The following is a 20,101-nucleotide window of genomic DNA, read 5'->3' on the forward strand; positions in this document are numbered from 1 at the left end:
TAAAATTTTAAAGATATAAGCATTTAAAATATTTATTGATTTCTAAGATAAATTTTCTTCATAGTATGAATGCATAGTTTACCCCTCCTGGTTTATCTCCTATAGATAAGAGAAGAGTCTAAAAGTATTGATAAATATCCTAGATTCACTATTTCAGAGGAAACTGTGATAAGGCCTCATATATTATATTTGTTTAGGGAAATAAGAGATTATTATTCAAAAAGGCTAAAAAAAGTGTGTTATATTAGGTATGTCCAGAAATGAGAAACCCAAAATATTTAAGAAAGAATATATTGATACTGTCTTACACAAAGAAGAATAAGTGGATATCTAAGGATGCCCCCAAGAGACAAATACTGCTTTAGTATATATGGGACCTGAAAGTGACAAGCATTGTTTTAGACAAGTAATTTTCATTCAAGACACTATTTTGTTTATAACTGTAGTTATTTTATTTCTTTTCCTTCATAGATCATGAAAAATCTACAAATCTCATTTTGTAGTGTCAGTCATTTATGCTTGCCAGATAATTTGGGGAAAATCCTGCACTCCACTTTCCAGGTGGGTGATCGTGGGGAATGCATAAACTTTACATCATGTTGTCAGTCTACACATTATTTTTCTCACCTATAAACTAGAAATCATGGTATTTAGTTCAATATTATTATGAAAATTTGTGGTCTGCTTGGGAGGTGACTCAGTTGTTAAGAACATTTACTCATCTCCCAAAGACCAGGAGTCAATTCTCAGCAACTAGGTGGTGGCTCAAAACTACCTGTAACTGAAGTCCCAGGAGATATTCCCATTCCTGCCCTTCTTGGACATTGAGCATGCACACGGCACACAGATATACATGTAACAGAATACTCACAAACATAAAATAAAGAAATAAAGGAACAAAATAAAAAGAATAGCAATTTCCCAAACTAGGTGGTGCAATTTTTAAAAAAATTAAAAGTGCAATTGAAGCAAAAGTGCATGGCAAATACATTGATCTATGTCAAGCACCTCAGAAACATGCTATAAATCTCTGCTCTTATAGATTGTAATTGACTACAAAAACATATTCCAATCATATGCAGTTAGGAACAAGAGTGTGCCAATCCCAGCTCTCATGCTAATCTTAGAAAGTATCTGAAATGTTCTTTGTGTTAGGGGCTTTACACACACTGCTCTCACTTTCCATATTGAGTCCTTCTTAAATGTGGGGTTTTAACTGCTGGACTGGTATCTTTTGTCAACTTGACAGAAACATAGACACACCCAGGAAATCTTCATTAAGAAGATCTTTCCTTAAGATCAGCCTATAGTCACCATGAAGAAAGTAGAGCATGTATCTTTGTGGTATGGTGGAGCATCTTTTGGTATATGGGGAATGTATAAACTATAAGTCATGGTATTTAGTTTAATATTATTATGAAAATGTGTGCTCTGCTTGAGAGGTGACTCAGTTGTTAAGAACATTTATCATCTCCAAAAGACCAGGAGTCAGTTCTCAGCAACTATGTGGTGGCATATATAGAAGCAATATAGCTGTGTCTTTGGGTAGAAGTATTTCTAATTTTCTGAGAAACTTCCACATTGATTTTGAGAATGATTGTACATGTTTGCAAATAACACCAGCACTGGAGGAGTGTTCCCTTTTCTCCACATCCTTGCCAGCATGTGCTGTCACTTGAGTTTTTAATCTTAGCCATTGTGACTGGTATAAGATAGACTCTCGGGGTCGTTTTAATTTGCATTTATCTAATGACTAAGGGATGGTGAACATTTCTTTAAGTGCTTCTCCACCACTGGAGAACCCTCTGTTGGGAATTCTTTGTTTAGCTCTGTGCCCCATTTTTAAATTGGGTTATTTGGTTTGCTGAAGTCTAACTTCTTGAGTTACTCAGATATAGGGTTAGTGAAGATCTTTTCCCAGTATGTAGGTTGCCGTTTTGTCCTATTGTCATTGTTCTTTGCCTTACAGAAACTTTTCACTATCATGATTTCATTCTCATTACCATTGAGCAATTGCAGTTCTCAGAGCCTGAGGCTTTGGTGTTCTTAAGGAAATTGTCTCCTGTACTAATATATTCAAGGCTATTACCCACTTTTTCTTCTATTAGATTTAGTGTACCCAGTTTTATGTTGAAGTCCTTGATTCACTTGGACTTCAGTTTTGTGCAGGGTGATAGATGTGGATCCATTTGTTAAAGAGGATTTCTTTTTTTCCATCATATGGTTTTGGCTTCTTTGTCAAAATTCAAGTGTCCATAGCTATGTGTGGGTTTATTTCTGTATCTTTGATTCTATTACATGGATTAACCTGGCTCTACCAATACCATACAGGTTTTATCACTATTGTTCTGAAGCTTTTTCCATAAAAGCCAGAAACTGGAAACAACCCAGATGTCCCTCAACCAAAGAATGAATACATAAAATGTGTTTCATTTACACAATCAAATATTTTCTGCCTATTAAATACAAGGACATCATGAATTTTGTAGGAAAATGGATGGAACTAGAAAATATCATCCTCAGTGAGGTAACTCAGCATCAACAGGACGTGCATGGTTATGAACTTACTGATAAGTGGATATTAGCCAAAAAGCACAGAATACCCATGAGACACCCCACAGATCCAAAGAAGTTAATCAAATAGAAGAACCAAGTAAGGATGCTTGAATCATACTTAGAAGGGGAAACAATATGGTCATAGGAGGCAGAGGGAGAGAACTGTGTGGGAGAGGGGAGAGAGAGAATAGTGGAGCAATAACAGATATGGGAAAAACATGAGAAAGGCCCAGAGAGCCAAGAGAATGAATGCAAATCTATAGATGCCAGGGTTGGGGAGAGTGGAAGGTATCTCTAGGAAGTCCCAGGCATCTAGGAAGTCCCAGGCATCTGATATGGCCTTCTAAGAGATGCCATATCAAACCTGAAGAGGCTAGTTCTTGTAGCCAGGCATGACCCACAGAGGAAGGATAAGGATACCAATCTACCCACAATACTTTTGACTTAAAATTAGTCCTGACTAAAAGAAATGCAGGGACAGAGGTAGAACAGAGTCTCAAAGAATGGTCAACCAATAACTGGACAAAGTTGAATCCCATTCCACAGAAAAGCACCAATCCTCGACATTACTAATGATGCTGTTATGCTTGCAGACAGAAGCCTAGCATAACTGTCCTCTGAGAGGCTTTGCCCAGCAGATGACTGACACAGATGCAGATACTCACAGCTGAATTTTGGTCAGAGGTTGGAGACTCCTATAGAAGACTTGGTGGACATTTGAAGGCCCTGAAGGGTATAGGGATCCCACAGGAATCAACTAACCAAGACCCCTGGAAATTCTCAGAGCCACCAAGCAAAGATCATACATGGGCTAGAATCGGATCCTTAGCATATATGTAGCAGCAGTGAAGCTCAATCTCCATGTAGGTCCCCCAAAAACAGGAGCAAACTTTCCCTAAAGCTGTAACCTGTCTGTGGTATCCATTCCCCAGCAAGGCTGCTTTGTCTGCCCTCAGGGAGAGAGGATACACCTAATCTGGCAGAGACTTGATTCACTAGGTGAGGGGGATACCCTGTGGGTGCCCCACACTCTCATAGAAGAAGAGGATGGGGAATGAGAGTGGGACACCATTATGGGGGGACCGGAAAGGGAATAGCATTTGGGAAATAAGTTCTTGCCTCCAGGTTCCTTTCCTGCTTGAATTTCTTCTGTAATTTACTTCAAAGAATCAATTTTTACCCAGAATTATACAATCAATCAGTTTCCTTCTTAAGTTGCTTAGGTGAAAGAGTTTACTGTTACAAATGAAATGTTAAGACAGTTACCTCTAATTTAGATTATAAATATATTTCTCATTTCACTTTCACTTTCTCCAAACACTCTCATATCAATTCCCACACAAATCTATTTCAAATACCTGGCCTCTTTTTTAACTTTTATTAAAGCATGCATACATGTATGTGTATATATTTTTTTCTTAAATATAAGCTACTCCATATGCATGATGTTACTTGAATATGTTTTTAGGGTTAACTGTTTGGAATCGGAAATACAATTGGTATATTCTTATAGAGGTCAGACAAATATATAGTTCAGCACAAAAGATTTGTGTATCAATATTCAGTAAACAGTTTCTTAGAATAGCAGGATGCAGGGGATATGAAACAAAAATTGAAAGAAAGGTTCCAACTTGGGAGCAGAAAAGAAGGTCAGTACAGAATGGGAAGGACAAAGAACAAAAAACACCAAAATTAAATGATTAAATCCTTATGGAATCATATTATTTTAAATTATACAAAATACATATAAGTGTATTTATGCATAATTGTGTGGTATGTGTCTGTGGTGTGTGTGTGTCTGTGTGTGTGTTCTGTGTGTGTGTGTGTGTGTGTGTGTGTGTGACTGTGTGTATATTAGCGCATACAGATAGCTTTCACTTAAAGGAGGTTAGACCATTTGGCCTGAGAATGACCTTCCCAAAAGCCCTAGACTAATAAAAACAGAATCAGGCTTAAGAACCCTCCTTTCACTGTCCTCTGAAAGGCTCTCTCTAGCAGTTTACTCAGACAGATACAGACACCCACAGCAAAAGCATAGACAGAGCTTGGGGATGCTTATGAAAGAGTAAGAGGAAGGATTGCAGACTGGAAAGGGGATAGGAACTCCACAGGAAGACCAACAAAGCCAACTAACCTGGACCTTTGGGGCTCTCGGGGACTGAACCACCAACCAAAGGAAAATACACGGGCTGGATCTAGGCCTCCCCACACATATGTAGAAGATGTGTAGCTTGATCTTCATATGGATCCCAAACAACTGGAGTGGTAGTTATCCCAAAAGCTGTGCTTGTACATAGGGTATATTCATCTATCCAGGTTGCCTTGTCTAGCCTCAGTTGGCGAGGAAGCACCTAGACTTGCAAAGACTTGAAATGCCAGGAAGGGGGAATAGCTAGCGGAAGGGCCCAACTACTGAGAGGACAAGGTGAGGGGGAAGGGTTTTTGGAGCAAGTGATCAGGAGATAAGCAGTAAACAGGATGCAAAGTGAATAAGTAAAAGTAACTAAACATGCAAATATTTAAATATTTTTTAAAAAAGAAGCCTCCTTTCAAACAGTTGTTCAGGTAATACCTACACCTCTCTAAATGATATAGACTGTTGATATTGGCCTTGGTTGCCTCTTGGAAGTTTATGGTAAGTCCATATTGCTGAAGATACTTGACATTCAGATCACAGGACTTGGATGATTATAACCAGGTCTAATCTAAAAGCCTGTTTATCACTGTCTAGCTTCCATGGTACTAGAAATACTGTGAAAACTGCCAAGCACAGGAAATAATTAATGGTTCTACTCAGATGTGGCACCTATGAACTATAGCAGTGACACACCTGGAAAAATATTGTAAAGATACACTATAAACATGACAAATGATCCCTTTTAATTTATTTTTAATTTTGAATATGTCCAGAGTATTACAGAAAAAAATCAATTAGGGGATATAGAGATAAGATGATTTTTCCCTTTAGGAAATGCTAGAATCATTTTTATCTAACACAGGAAAATACACGTAGTATTCCTATAAAATCTAAGCATCATAGATAATCATATTTGTTATAAGAAATGGTGAACTAATTGGTGGGTTGTCAAGCCAAACTGAAAATCAATACTATCTGTGGAACTCTAGAAACATTATAATTTCAAATACTTTAGCTTTGCTTTGAGCATTGTAGTGGTAATATCAGCTTTATGCTCGCTCCGATATGTCTTTAAATTACCCAGGCTTGCTGATGCAAGTCTTTATACCCAACTACAGAGGAGGCTGAGTCAAATCACAAAGTCAAAGGCAGACTGTGGTTTAACTAGAACTCAAGGCTAACTTTGCAACTTAGTAAGACCCTCCCTTATAACAATAATCAGAAGAAGGACAGATGATACAGATACAAGTGCTGGCACTTGTACTTGTCTAGGATGTGCAATAACTTAACTCCTAGTACCAAAGAATTAATAACCAAGTAAAAATCATGGATAAATATGTGCATATTTATAAATAAAAACTTTGCTTATGATTGTTTAAATAAATATCTCTTTTCAAGTAATCGCAAGTAATTAAGCAATAATGTGAATTTAATTATTTCATTTTATAAGACAAATGTAGCAATATGAACATTTAAAAACACTTAATTATAGTTATTTAAAAGGGAGCATTTTCTTTTATCTTAAGAAAACTAAATATCATTTTTATATTTTATAACTTGACTATTAATTGAGTATGAGAGTAATGGTTTTTATCTTTGGCTGTAAAAAAAATATCAAAAGCGTATGACATGTGATACTTTGCATTGTGTAATTTCATATTAAAGAGAGATGGCCATGGTAAAAATAACTTTTAATGCATGGTACATGGGATAATAGAATACTGTGAGTGTAAAGCACAGAGCTTCCCATCACGCAGCACACATCCAACTGAGTGAAATAGTTACAGCCCCTGTGGGATGGACACATTAAAGATGGGGGCAGAAGGATGAGTTGAAATGGGAAATGAAGGAGAAAATAAAGAACTGAGTAAAGGTATGGAGTCATAAAGTTGAAGATACATTTGAGAACTTGATTAGGAAAATATAGAAAAACCCAGGTTGCCCTAGGAGAATGCTGCCTGGAGCCGGATATCGCGGTCTCCTGAGAGGCTCAGCCAGAGCACGTCAAATATACAGGCGAAATCTAGCAGCAAACCTCTGAACTGAGAACGTGGTCTCCATTGGAGGAGTTAGAGAAAGGATTGATGGACCTGAAGGGATTTGCAACCCCGGAAAGAACAACAATGACAAACAACCAGAACTCCTAGGGACTAAACCACTACCCAAAGAGTGCACATGGACAGAATCATGGTTTCAGTTGCATATGTAGCAGAGGATGGCCTTGTTGGGCACCAATGGAAGGGGAAGCCCTTTGTCTTGCCAAGGTTGGACCCCACCTGTGTAGGGGAATGTCGGGGGGCGGGGGCAGAAACAGGGGGATTGGGTAGGGGGAACACTTATAGAAAAAGGAGAAGGGTATGGTATAGGGGTCTTATGTTTGGGAAACCGGGAAAGGGAAAAACATTTGAAACGTAAACAAAAAAAATTCCAATTAAAAAAAAGAAAGAAAGAAAAACCCAGGTAATTGAAGGTTACAGGTGTCTTAGGTACAATCTTTACTCTGAGAGTATTGTGGGATAGATATTGTAAAAACAAAAAAGACACAATCAGATTATGTTCCTTGGGCACACTCACAATATTTACAAAGATGATGTTCATGTAAACAAAAAGGAGCAGAATATTAATTTTGGGTTGTATAAGTGAAAAAAATGAAATAATGTCACAAATGGAGAGTGTTTGCAAATCAAAGAGAGCAAAACTTAAACAGAAGGGTGCCTGGTTATGCCAGTTCTATCAAAAGTCAGACTTCCTGATGAAGAAATGAAGATAAACGGTAGGAAGAATTCAGATTGCCCAAAACTTCGAATGTCAAAGATAACATTTTCGATGTCTTACTGATCATTGTGGATTTCTTAAAAATTTGTATAACCGGAAAGCAGAAAAACAGATTCACATAGAGATTGTAAGAAGCCACAGAGAAAAGGACAGCTATCAGCACAAGAAATAATTCCTTGTTTTCTGGCCAATTTTTACAGAAAGATGTGACATTAGGAACAAATTGTTTGATGGGCAAGACGTCACATGAGTTATTGTCTATAGTGAAGTGTTGGCTGAAGTATTGTTCCACTTCGATGCATATAGAAGTTATATTTGAAAAAAACAGCAGGTTTAGTATTAATTTGAAGAGGACCTCAAAGCTTTAGATATCGTACAAAAGAGTCTGAAGCCTTTAGCTAGAGAATTAGAAATCTCACCACCCTAAGGGTCTTAGGTCACTGTATCAAAACTGGTTCATTGTTGAAAGCTTTTAATACAACCTAATCTATTTTGACATACCTTCAGTTGTGACATCTATTTTGTTACTATAATCCAAGAAGATCGTTTCTTACCAGCCTGATTTTACCACTCTACTCAGATATGGCTGGTAAGCATTTATGCGGGTTTCCTGAGACTTTAGCTTCAGTCTTCTCTGGCCATGGAAGACATAGAAAGGTCACTAGTAAGCTATCTTGCAAGTAAGTAATACTGACTAAATAGTCTAAGAGCTTCTACTTATTCTAAAATTAAGACCCTCCTTTGTCAATGGCATGAGTGACAATTAACAGGCAACCCAATTAACACATGGAATTACAATATTGGTTAAAAAATAACTACCTTATCAATATTAATTTAATTATGGTGGTGGTGAAAAGGATTCTCATTTTTAAAATACTTTCCATTATATTTCATTAAGGAAATTAGTAAAATGAGAGCTATTACTCCAGGTGAAAACAATAAAATTAAAACAAGATTATAGTGTAATTATTATAGAAAATATTGAAAATAATTTTATATACTTTGAAATAAATTTTCAGCAAGAGTACAGAGTTTATGTTTGGTTGTTCTTTTAACTCTATGCATCTGCATGTCAATTTGTTCTTCAGATCCTGGCATTGACACTTCATCAATATCAACAAGTTCATGAAGGTGTTTAATCATTAGAGATGCCCCAAATAGGAATATGTCTTATATTAATGAAGATTAACAAAGTCAAATTCTGACTGAGCTAACATTGATCTTTTTGTGTTACAGTAATTGCTAAATGCCTATAAGATATATCACATTCTATTAATTAGTATCCCCACTAAAATGTGTTTTTATCTACATCCAAAGTGTCTACATTTTTCTAAAATAATCGAAAAACAAATACTTACCAAAATGGTGGTAACAATCAAAGAACGATTAGACAATGAGTCTGTGATATTTGCTGGCTTTCCTTTCTGACTTTCTGTCATATTCAGGCCACTGGCTGGATCCCAAGTTCCAATCTATAAAACAACAAGTGTACTTTGTAAATTGCCTGTCATACATTGTGAGGGAGTGCTGCGAAAGAAAGTTACAATCACTAACACTGTTCACCTCTGCAGCATTATGTGCTGTCATTAAAGTACAGGCTGTGTTCTTTAAGAGTGATTTACTGTGCTGAGCAGTATGTGTAGTGACATTAAAGAAGAAAATAATACACCATAGTGCTACCATTCATATGGGAGTTTCGTTTTCTATTTAAACTTTCATTCTCCAAGAAGAACCATGTTTGATGATGCATTGGTATCTTCTAGAAACTCACGAATAGAGTATATCCTTTAGTATAGTGGATCTCTCTCATCCTCTTATTATAAAGACAGCATTCTCATCACAGACAAAGTAAAACAGATGAGGAAAACCATGGAGATCCAGGATAAATGAGTAGCTATCTAGTTAATCAACCCCAGCCCTTTCTCCTGTACTCTATTTAAATACAGTTTTATTCAATCAAATCATGAGTGAGGCCATATACTTTTGGTGTGCAGAGGTTTTATCCCATTAACAGTGACTGGAGTGGCAAAGTCAGTCTCTGCAGAAGACAGATATAAACACAAACTTTACAGAAGGCACAGATTGGTTGTTTAATGATAGCTATAAGATGGTATTGTTTCATCAGTGTTATTCATCAGTAAATAGCACATAATAGGGGCGTAGATGTAGTAATTCTATATCCCTATTATCCTAAACCTTAGGATCATCAGTAATAAAATTTATCATCCTTAATTATTCTTATCAAATATCCAAAATATTTTCATAAAAGGACAGCAACAATTTCTCTTTGATATCAACTTCTATATATAAACAAAATTATGTTTGAAGTGACAAAAACTTAGTAGACATTATTATTGTTGTCTACATAAATATTCTATCAAACATCTTACAATTTGATTATGATCATTTTACTTCCCTCATGTTTTCTTATATGCATGAATTTTCCTATGATTTTCTCAGTAAACTTTTGTTTTGTTTTGTTTTTTCTTTTCTTTTTTTTTTTTTGGAGCTGGGGACCGAACCCAGGGCCTTGCGCTTACTAGGCAAGCGCTCTTCCACTGAGCCAAATCCCCAACCCTCTCAGTAAACTTTTAAACCTGTATTTTTAAATTAAAGATGTAGAAAAATATACCGATTTTTTGTTAATTGAAATAATTTATATATCTATAAATAGTATTCTGTTAGCTTTACATAAATATAAATTTCACTATGTTGTTCAAACATTGTGGCAAAAATTATAAGGGATTCATATTCATATCATTTTTGAGATATCTTCAATGGATTTTTCCACTTTTCTCATGTTAATTAAATTTTGATTATACAAATAGCTATATAGTCCCATTGAAATATTTGTGTCAATAAAGAAAAAAATAAATAATTCAGCAAGAGAAAGGACATGCAAATTTTTCTCTCTTTTTATTCCCAAAATAAATTACTTACTGGCATTTACATATCAAGTCAGATCATAAAGTTATAAAAACTGGAGTCTGTGCTGGATATCTGGATACAGTGGATGAGAGAGTATAAAATTAGAATGAGTACTGATGAATTGCTGAAGTGTTTCAAATTAAAATTGTTAAAAGTGCTCTGTAGGCTGAACAAGATGTGTCTCACATGTTATCTTATAATGGTTGCCACTTTGTATCTGTGACTTATAATCAATATCTGGAACTTATTTTTTTCCCTTAGGCTTTATTTCTTTCATTTCCATCATTGACTAAATAGTCAGATCTCTAACCCTGTTAGTCTATCAACTAAAGTATTAACAACTATGATTTGCCCACCTAACAACATCATCAAGAATGGCCAAATAAAACTACTTATGGAAAACATTGCCTAATTAACTTAATACCAAACTACAATTAAAAAAATGTTTCTGATGAGGAGAAAGCACAATAGCCAGGACTACCCACTACTGCTATACAGGATACCAGTTTAATTTTCAGGCCACTCAAAACTACTTGTAACTCCAGTTCCATGGAACACCATGCCCTATTCTAGTCTATACATGTGTGTATTCATTTGCTTGCTCCTGTCCTATGAATGTAATTGTTTAGAAAATAAATTTTATCCAAATAAAAGGCTAGAAACTCGTCTTGTGAAGTCAGAAGTAGCTGGATAACACTCCAGATAACACACAATAAAATGGTAATTATAGACACATTTCTCTGATAGATGTAAAAATCCCAATAAATAAATCAAACACATAACTGAGGATGGTTGCACATTCTTTTACTTCCAACACTGGGAAGGGAGTTGCAAATGGATCTCAATGAGATGGAGATCAGTTTGGTCTTCAAAGTGAAGTTCAGGCCAGACAGAACTACATATGAATCAAGAAACTAGATAAAGAATTCTTAAGACTTAAAATGCAAACAACTTAGAATCACTTTTAAAACTTATTCAGCCTTCCTTTTCCACCATGGGAATGTACATCAAAACTGCTTTTAGATTTATTCTTACACCTGTCATAATGGCTAGGATCAACAACACAACTGATGGCTCATTCTGGTATGAATTTGGAGTAACAGGAAACACTCATCCACTCTGAATGGAGTGCAAACCTGGACCACCACTATGGAAATCATTGTGGTGACTCCTCATAAAGATGAGTAATATCAAAAACAAATTATTAAAACACTGGCATGGATATAGAGAAAAAGAAACTTATTTATAGCTATTGTGAAGGCTTCCTGGTGGAAGGCCTATAGAAATCAGCGTAGAAGTTCTACAAAACTCGTAAAACATATGTTCCATATGGTCAGGTTGTACCAAACTTGAGAATGTACCTGAGGACTTCATAGCCTACTCTAGAGATACCTACTGATCTTGGTTCACCACTGTTTTACTCACAACAGCCAGGAATAGGAAGCAGCCTTGAGGTCCACTGACTGATGGATGGATAATAAAAGTGCAGTATATTTACATGATGTAATATTATACAACAATTAATCAAGAAAGATGTAATGAAATTCACAGGTAAGTAGTTGGAGGTAGAAACCAACCTGATGAAGTGACTGAGATGCAGAAATATAAATGCCCTGTTTTCTCTCATCTGTAGATGTAATCTTTGAATCTTTAGTTGTTTGTGATGCTTTCATTTACCCACAGAAGTAAAAACAAAAATTGTCAGGGGACCATAGAGAGGGCTATACAATGGAAGAAGACAGAATGCACTAGTATAAAGGATTAAAGGAGAATAATGCAACATAAAGGGTTCAACTAGAACAGGAGAAAATAATTGTAGGGTAGAAGAGAGAATATATGAAGAGATAAGTAACACTGGTTTTAAAAAAGACCTATGGAAAAACTATTGCTTTACTACTTTAGAAGCTTCATACATAAATTCATTCTTTCTCTTTTCATATTGCTGAAGATATCACATGCTAAGAATGCAGGACTCTGATGAATCAAATGGGTCTAATCAGAAAGCTTCCTTCCTGTTGTCTAGTTTCTATGGTACCTAAAAGTAATACGTAAGCTTTCAAGAAAGGGAAACAATCATTAGTTCTATGCAGCTGCACCACCTATGAGGAACCTGGCAAGATATTCCTAAAGTTGTAGCAAGTGTCATTCACATATAGATGGTAACTACCAGCTGTCTAATTGAACTTGAGACCCACTCAACATCGATAAAATCATGCCAGGTACTAGAAACTTAGCTAACTTCAAATTATGTCACATCAGCATAAATTCTTACTGCAATTTAAATCTTACTAACAGATAAGTGTAGCTAATACTCCTTATTAAAACTTCCTCTTACAAAAAGGTGACATAACATAAAAATGAACATAAACACACACACACACATGCACAAACACACACAAATATATACATATATATATAACTAAAAATAATAATCAAAGTAAAAGAGACTATCAGAGAGTAGGAAAGTCATTTCATAATAGTTGGAAAGACAAAAGAGGAGAAAACTGATATGATTCTGGTTTAATAAAATATGTATAAAATTCTTTCAAGGAAAGAAAGGAGCTAAAAATAAGTAATCATAAGCCAGACCTCTCATTAAAAAAATAAGACTATACATTCCATATAAACACACATACATACACACACATACACATGGACAAAATGACTGAAGCATTTTAAGACCTGGAAGTAAAATAGAGTTACAAATGAAAACAAACTGAGGGAAATTTTGAAATGAAAACTTTAGGAACTCAAAGAGGAACCTCAGAAAATATCCTCAACAACAGAATACAAGACATGAAAGAAAGCATTGAGGACTTGAGAGCAGAATGGGAAACTATTCTGACAGTCAACTTTTCTATAAGCACCCCAAAAGAACTCTATCTGTTTTCCTGGAGGCCTACTGTCACCAGAGACATAGGTAAGTCCCACCCTTAAACTCAATGCTCAAGACTGACCTGAGAACATACCTAACAGCAGTAAATTGTACCCTATACTCTGACTCCATTTCCTGATCTAAAACTCTGTCTGAATTCCTGAAGGCCTGCTAGAACCAGGGGCAAACAAGTAAGAACCAAGCTCTTGGCTGCCATATTTCCCTAGAACACACCCATCAGCTTTAAACTGCACCCCACCACCTAAACTCAATTTTCCAGCCTACCATCCACCCTGCTTTCCTAGAGGTCAGCCTGAATCAGGGATCCCAGGTGTTGTTACATGTACTAGTGATCTCAGAGGCAAGCTTGGCATTCAAAATGTGGGTTTTCAGAGTTTGTAGGTTTAGATGTTGATTTCTGAGTTTATCTTTGTTGAATGTCAGTTTGGAAATGTTTGCTCCCCTTGGTTTCTGTTTCCTCTCTGTATAATGAACCAAGTGATCTATAGTTCTGGTGACTAGCTAGTCTTTGGGTCCAGTAGGATATCTCCCGTGGGTTATTTGTGGCCTGTTATGCCTCTGTAGCTTTGGATAGTTAAAGGGAAGCAGTTAAACACAATCAACAGTAGCCAGGACATTATCGTAACACCAAAGGCCAGCTATCCTACTACAGCAAGCCCTGGATATCCTAACACAGATGAAGCAAAAGAAAATTACCTTACATCCAATCTTATGCAGATGATAAGGCCTTAAAAGAAGAAATGAACCAATCACTTAAAGAAATACAGAAAAATACAAACAGGTGAAATAAATAAAATGGTTTAATACCTGAAAATGGAAATAGAAGCAATAAACGAAACACAAAGTGAAGGAATCCTGGAGATGAAAAAAACATAGGTAAGAAAACAAGAACTATGGACACAGCTAGCATCAATAGAATTCAAGAAATGGAAGACAGAATCTCAGGCTTAGCAGATACAAATCAAGAAAGCCATACATGGGTCAATGAAAATGTTAAATCCAAAATGTTCCTTACCCAAAACATCGCGGAAATCCAGGAAATTATAAAAAGACCAAACATAAGAATAATAGGAGTATAAGAAGGAGAATATTGCCAGCTCAAAGGTCTAGAAAATATTTTCAGCAACGTCATAGCAGAAAATTTTCATAACCCAGAGTAAAGATGCCTATGAACATATAAGATTACAGAACATCAAATTGATTGGCCCAAAAGAGAAAATCTTCCTGCCACATAATAATCAAAACCACTAAATGTACAGAACAAAGAATAAAAAAATATTAAATGCTGCAAGGGGAAAAGGCCAAGTAACATATAAAGGCAGACCTATTAAAATTACATTCAACTTCTCAATGGGGACTCTAAAAACCAGAAGGGCCTAGGCAGATATCTTGCAGTCTCTGAGACCACAAATGCCAGCACAGGTTATTATACCCAGGAATATTTCCAAGTACCACAGAGGAAGAAAACAAATATTCCATGAGAGAGCCAAACTTAAACAGTATATGTCCATAAATCCAGCCAACAAAACGTAATAGAAAGAAAAGTCCAACCCAAGTAGGTTAACTACACCCAAGAAAACACAGGAAATAAATGATCCCACACTAGCAAAACTAAAGAAAGATAACACACACACACACACACACACACGGATGCACACACAGATGAACACAAATACACATACACAACCAGCAACTTTACTCTCAAAACAACAGGAATTAACAATCATTGGTTCAACATCAACTGACTTAATTTCCCATTAAAAAGATACAGTGTAACAGAATGAATGTGAAAACAAGATCCATCATTCTGCTGCATTAAAAAAAATTACCTTAGCAATAAAGATAGGTATTAATTCAGAATAATGGGCTGGAAAAAATTGTCCAAAAAATTGCACCCAAAAAACAAGATGGAGTAGCTATTCTAATATCTAATAGAAACAAAATTAAACAAAAGAGAAAGGGAAAGACACTTTGTACTCAACAAAGAAAAAAATTCAACAAAAGTGATGTCTTAATTCTGAATATTTATGCCAGAAATGCAAAGGCACTCACATTTTTAAAAGCATCATCAAACCTTAAATCACATATTAAACCCCACACATTAATATTAGGAAACTTAAACACTCCAATCTCACTAACGGACAGGTCATTGAGACAGAAACTAAACAGAGAAATAACGAACTAACAAGTGTTACAAATCAAATGTACCTAACAGATATCAACATAACATTTCACCTAAACAAATGGATATACATTTTTCTCAACACCTCATAGATCTTCTCAAAAATTGATTATGTACTTGAACACAAAGTAAGTCTCAAAAGATACAACCAAATTGAACCATTTTCCTTTATCTCATCAGAGCACTATGGATTAAAGCTAGACTTCAACAACAAAAACCACTTAAACCCTGAAAAACCTATGGAACTTGAACAACTCCTTATTCATTGACCACTTGGTCAAAGAAGAAATAAAGAAAACAAATAAAGTCTTCGCATAATTCAATAAAAATGAATGCACAACACACCTAAACTTATGAGGCATAATGAAACCTAAGAGAAAAGTTTGTAACACTGTGTCTTTATAAAGAATTTTATGAGATTTCATACTAGCTACTCAATAACACATCTGAAACATTTAGAACAAAAAGAAACAAACATACACAACTGGAGTAGATTTCAGGAAATAATCAAACTCTAGTATAAAATTAATAAATGTAAAACAAAGAGAAAAATACGAAAATTTAGAAAACCAAGACATGGTTCATTGAAAAAGGGAAGAAGATAGACAAATCCTTAGCCAACCAGACTAAAGGACAAAAACAGAATATGCACATTTTAAAAAGTAGAAAAGGGGATATAACAACAGACAGTGTGAAAATCTGAAGAATCTTTAGGTCGTATTTTAATAACCTGTAATCCACAAAATTAGAAAATCGAGATAATTGGAAAATCCAATTAAAATGTATGATTTTCATGATAGATGCCCCTTACCAAAGTTAAATCAGTTTCAGGTAAGCAATTTTTATAGGCCTATGATCCTGATGTTATAGAAGTAGTCATTAATATTCTCCCATATTAAAAAAAAACCCACTGCTGGATAGCTCTAGAACAGAATTGTAACATTGTTTTAAAGAAGAGCCAATATCAAAGTTGCTCAAATTATTCCACAACAGAACCAGAAGGAACATTGAAAAACTCATTCTATGAGGGACAGTCACCTAGATACCTAAATCACACAAGGACTAAACCAAGAAAGAATTTCAGATCAATTTCCCTTATGAACACTGATGAAAAATACTAAATAAAAGAACCCAAACTGAATACAAGAACACATCAAAAGCATCATCTACCATAATTGAGTTGGCTTCATATTAGAGATGCAGAGATGATTTAACGTATGAAAATCCATCAAGTTAATCCATGAAATAAACTCACTGAAAGAAAATGAACAAAATTCAACAAACTTCATGATAAAAGTCATAGAAAAATAAGGGATGAAAGGTGCACAGAAAGCACAATTAATGTAATACACAGCAAGCCAAGAGCCAACATCAAATTAAATGGAGAGAAAAATTAAAGCAATTCCACTAAAATCAGGGACAAGACAAGTCTGTCCACACCTTCAATACCTATTCAACATAGTACTTGAATTTTTACCTAGAGAGATGAATGGGGTTACAAATTGGGAAGTAAGAAGTGAAAGTATCACGACTTGAATATGATATGCTACTATATATAAGTGACCCCCAAAATTCTACCTTCAGCAAAGTGGCCAGATATAAATTAACTAAAAACAAATCAATAGTCATTCTTCGTACAAATGGTAATAAGGCTGAAAAACAGTGTAGATAACCAATACCCTTCACAATACCTATAAATAATATAAAATATCTTGGTTTAGCTATAACCAAGCAACTGAAAGACATGTATAACAAACTATAAGTATTTGAAGAAAGAAATTGAGAAGACATCAGGACAAAGAAAAATTTCCCATGCTCATGGATCAGTAGGATTAACATAGTAAAAATGGCCATCCTAGTAAAAGCAATCTACAGATTCAATGAGATCTCCATCAAACTTCCAACACAATTCTTCATGAATATTGAAAGAACAATATTCAAGTTCATATGGAAAAATAAGAAACCCAGAATAGCCAATACCATCCTGTACAATAAAAGAACTTCGGGAGGTATCACCATCACTTATTTTAAGCTGTATTACAGAGCAATAGTAAAACTGTATGGTATTGGTGTAAAAACAGACAAGTTGATCAGTGGAATCAATTAAAGATGCAGAAATAAACCCACACATATTAGGACACTTGATTTTTTGTTTTTGTTTTTTGTTTGTTTTATCTTTATTTATTTGGGTATTTCTTATTTACATTTTGATTGTTATTCCCTTTCCCGGTTTCCAGGCCAATAGGGGGCTAACCTCTCCCCCTCCCCTTCTACATGGGTGTTCCTCTCCCATCCTCCCCCCATTACCCCCCTCCTCCCAACAATCACGTTCACTGGGGGTTCAGTCTTGGCAGGATCAAGGGCTTCCCCTTCCACTGATGCTCTTACTAGGCTATACATTGCTACCTATGTGACTGGAGCCCAGGGTCAGTCCATGTATAGTCTTTGGGTAGTGGCTTAGTCCCTGGAAGCTCTGGTTGCTTGGCATTGTTGTTCATATGGGGTCTCAAGCCCCTTCAAGCTCTTCCAGTTCTTTTCTCTGATTCCTTCAATGGGGGTCCCATTCTCAGTTCAGTGGTTTAATGATGACATTTGCCTATGTATTTGCTATATTCTGGCTGAGGACACTTGATTTTTGACAGAAAAGCAAAACTATACAATTGGGGAAAAAATCTTCAATAAATGGTGCTAGACTGAGTGTAAAGAATGCAAATAGATCCATATTTATCATGCTGCACAAAACTCAAATCCAAGTGGACCAAAGACCAACATACAACTCCCTATATAAATCTGAAGGAAGAAAAAGTGGGGAATTCCCTTAAACACATTGGCACAGGAGACAACTTCCTGGAAACGGCACCAATATCTCAAGACACTAAAATCAACAATGAATAAATGTGATCTCATGAAACTGAAAAGCTTCTTAATTCACCAACCTGACATCTGATAGAAGGTTAGTGTATAAAGAATTCAAGAAGCTAGACATCAACATACCAAATAACTCAATCAAAAAAAGTAAGATGAAAAAACACCCTCATAGGAGGGGTGGGGAAGAGGACAGGGGGTTTGCCAGGGGAAACCAGGAAGGGGGACAACATTTGAATGTAAATACATAAAATAACTGATTAAAAAAGGAAAATAGGGTACACATAGGAACAGAATTCTCAAAAGAGGAAATCTCCAATGGCCAAGAAGCATTAAAAGAAATAACCAACATCCTTAGTCATCACTGAATTGAAAATCAAAATGACTCTGATATTTAATCTTATACCTCTAAAAAAGGCCAAGATCTAAAACTCAATGAACCACAAATACTGGTGAGGATGCGGAACATCCACACATCCACATCCTGCTATCAGATGCCATATCAAAATTAATATGACATTTTCTTGGAAAGTTGGAGATCGATCTACCTCAAAATCCAGCTATACCCGTCTTGAGCATATACCCAAAAGATACTTCATCTTACCATAACCATGTTCATTGTTACTCTACTCATTAGCCAGAAATTTAAAAGAGAAAAAAATGTATAAAGAAAATGAGGTGCATTTACACAATTGAGTAATTTATTCAGCTTTTAGTAAAGTGGCATCAAGAAATTTTCAGGCAAATGGATGGAATTAGAAAAAGTCATCTTGAATGAGGTAACCCAGATTAAGAAAGAAAAATATGGTATGCTTTCATTTCTATGTGGGTTTTAGAGGACCAAGCTATAATCCGTAGACCCAGTTAGGTTAGGTATAGAAGAAAGGACTGGAGGGACTCATGGATCTCCATGGTAGTGGAAAATAAAATAGAGTTTATTGATAAAGTGCGTAAATGGGGTAGGGGGTGCAGAATCATGGAAAAAAGGAAAGGAGGTGATATTGAAAGATGGACTGTGATGAGAGCATTTGAAGGTGGCGCAGAAACCTAGTGCGGTAAAAATTTCCTAGATTTTTTGAAGGTGATCCTAATGACATCTCCTAAATAATGAATACAGAGTTCCAGTCATGAATAATGCAGGCTTAAAATATATATGTGAAAAAAATGAATGAGGGAAAATCATCATTAAGAAGCTTAAAATTTGGCCATTTAGTGTTTCTCATAAATATATTCATAACTGTTTCTGATGGTATAGATGTATACTATCAGCTACAGAGAGGCTAAGAAGAAAGACCAGAAAGAAAAGAGCTCCTTGTGTTCTTTTATATTCATGAATTGTTTTGTTTATGAATTGCTTTATCTGTTTATTATCTTTGCCACATATTTTCTTCTTTCCTAAGTAAAGTTTTTCTGTTTTATGTCTTTCACTTATTACTTTTTGAGAATTTTGAATATGTGTGCCTGTGATGGTTTGCATATACTCATCCCAGGGAGTGGCAACATTAGAAGGTGTGCCCTTGTTGGAGGAAGTGTGTCACTGTGGGGGTGGGCTTGGAGACCCTCCTTCTAGCTGCCTGAGGATGCCCAGTCTGTTCCTGGCTTCCTTTGGATGAAGATGTAGAACTCTCAGCTCCTCCGGCACCATGCCTGCCTGGATGCTGCCATGTTCCCACCTTGATGACAATAGACTGAACATCTGAACCTGTAAGCCAGCCCTAATTAGATGTTCTCATCTATAAGACTTGCCTTGGTCGTGGTGTCT

The 20,101-nt window shown here is 35.7% G+C and overlaps 1 protein-coding gene across 6 annotated transcripts in view; it reads right to left on the bottom strand.

Moving 5' to 3' along the window:
• The window catches only part of Grik2 (glutamate ionotropic receptor kainate type subunit 2), a 658,152-nt gene that overhangs the window by 240,826 nt on the left and 397,225 nt on the right, over positions 1-20,101 (bottom strand). For all 6 annotated transcript variants that reach the window (XM_032889127.1, XM_032889128.1, XM_032889130.1 and 3 more), the window contains exon 10: positions 8,827-8,940. In XM_032889127.1, coding sequence (XP_032745018.1) covers positions 8,827-8,940 — 114 coding nt within the window. The remainder of the gene's footprint in view (positions 1-8,826; positions 8,941-20,101) is intronic.

This window comes from Rattus rattus, chromosome 18 (assembly GCF_011064425.1).
Source record: "Rattus rattus isolate New Zealand chromosome 18, Rrattus_CSIRO_v1, whole genome shotgun sequence".
NCBI classification, from domain to species: domain Eukaryota; kingdom Metazoa; phylum Chordata; class Mammalia; order Rodentia; family Muridae; genus Rattus; species Rattus rattus.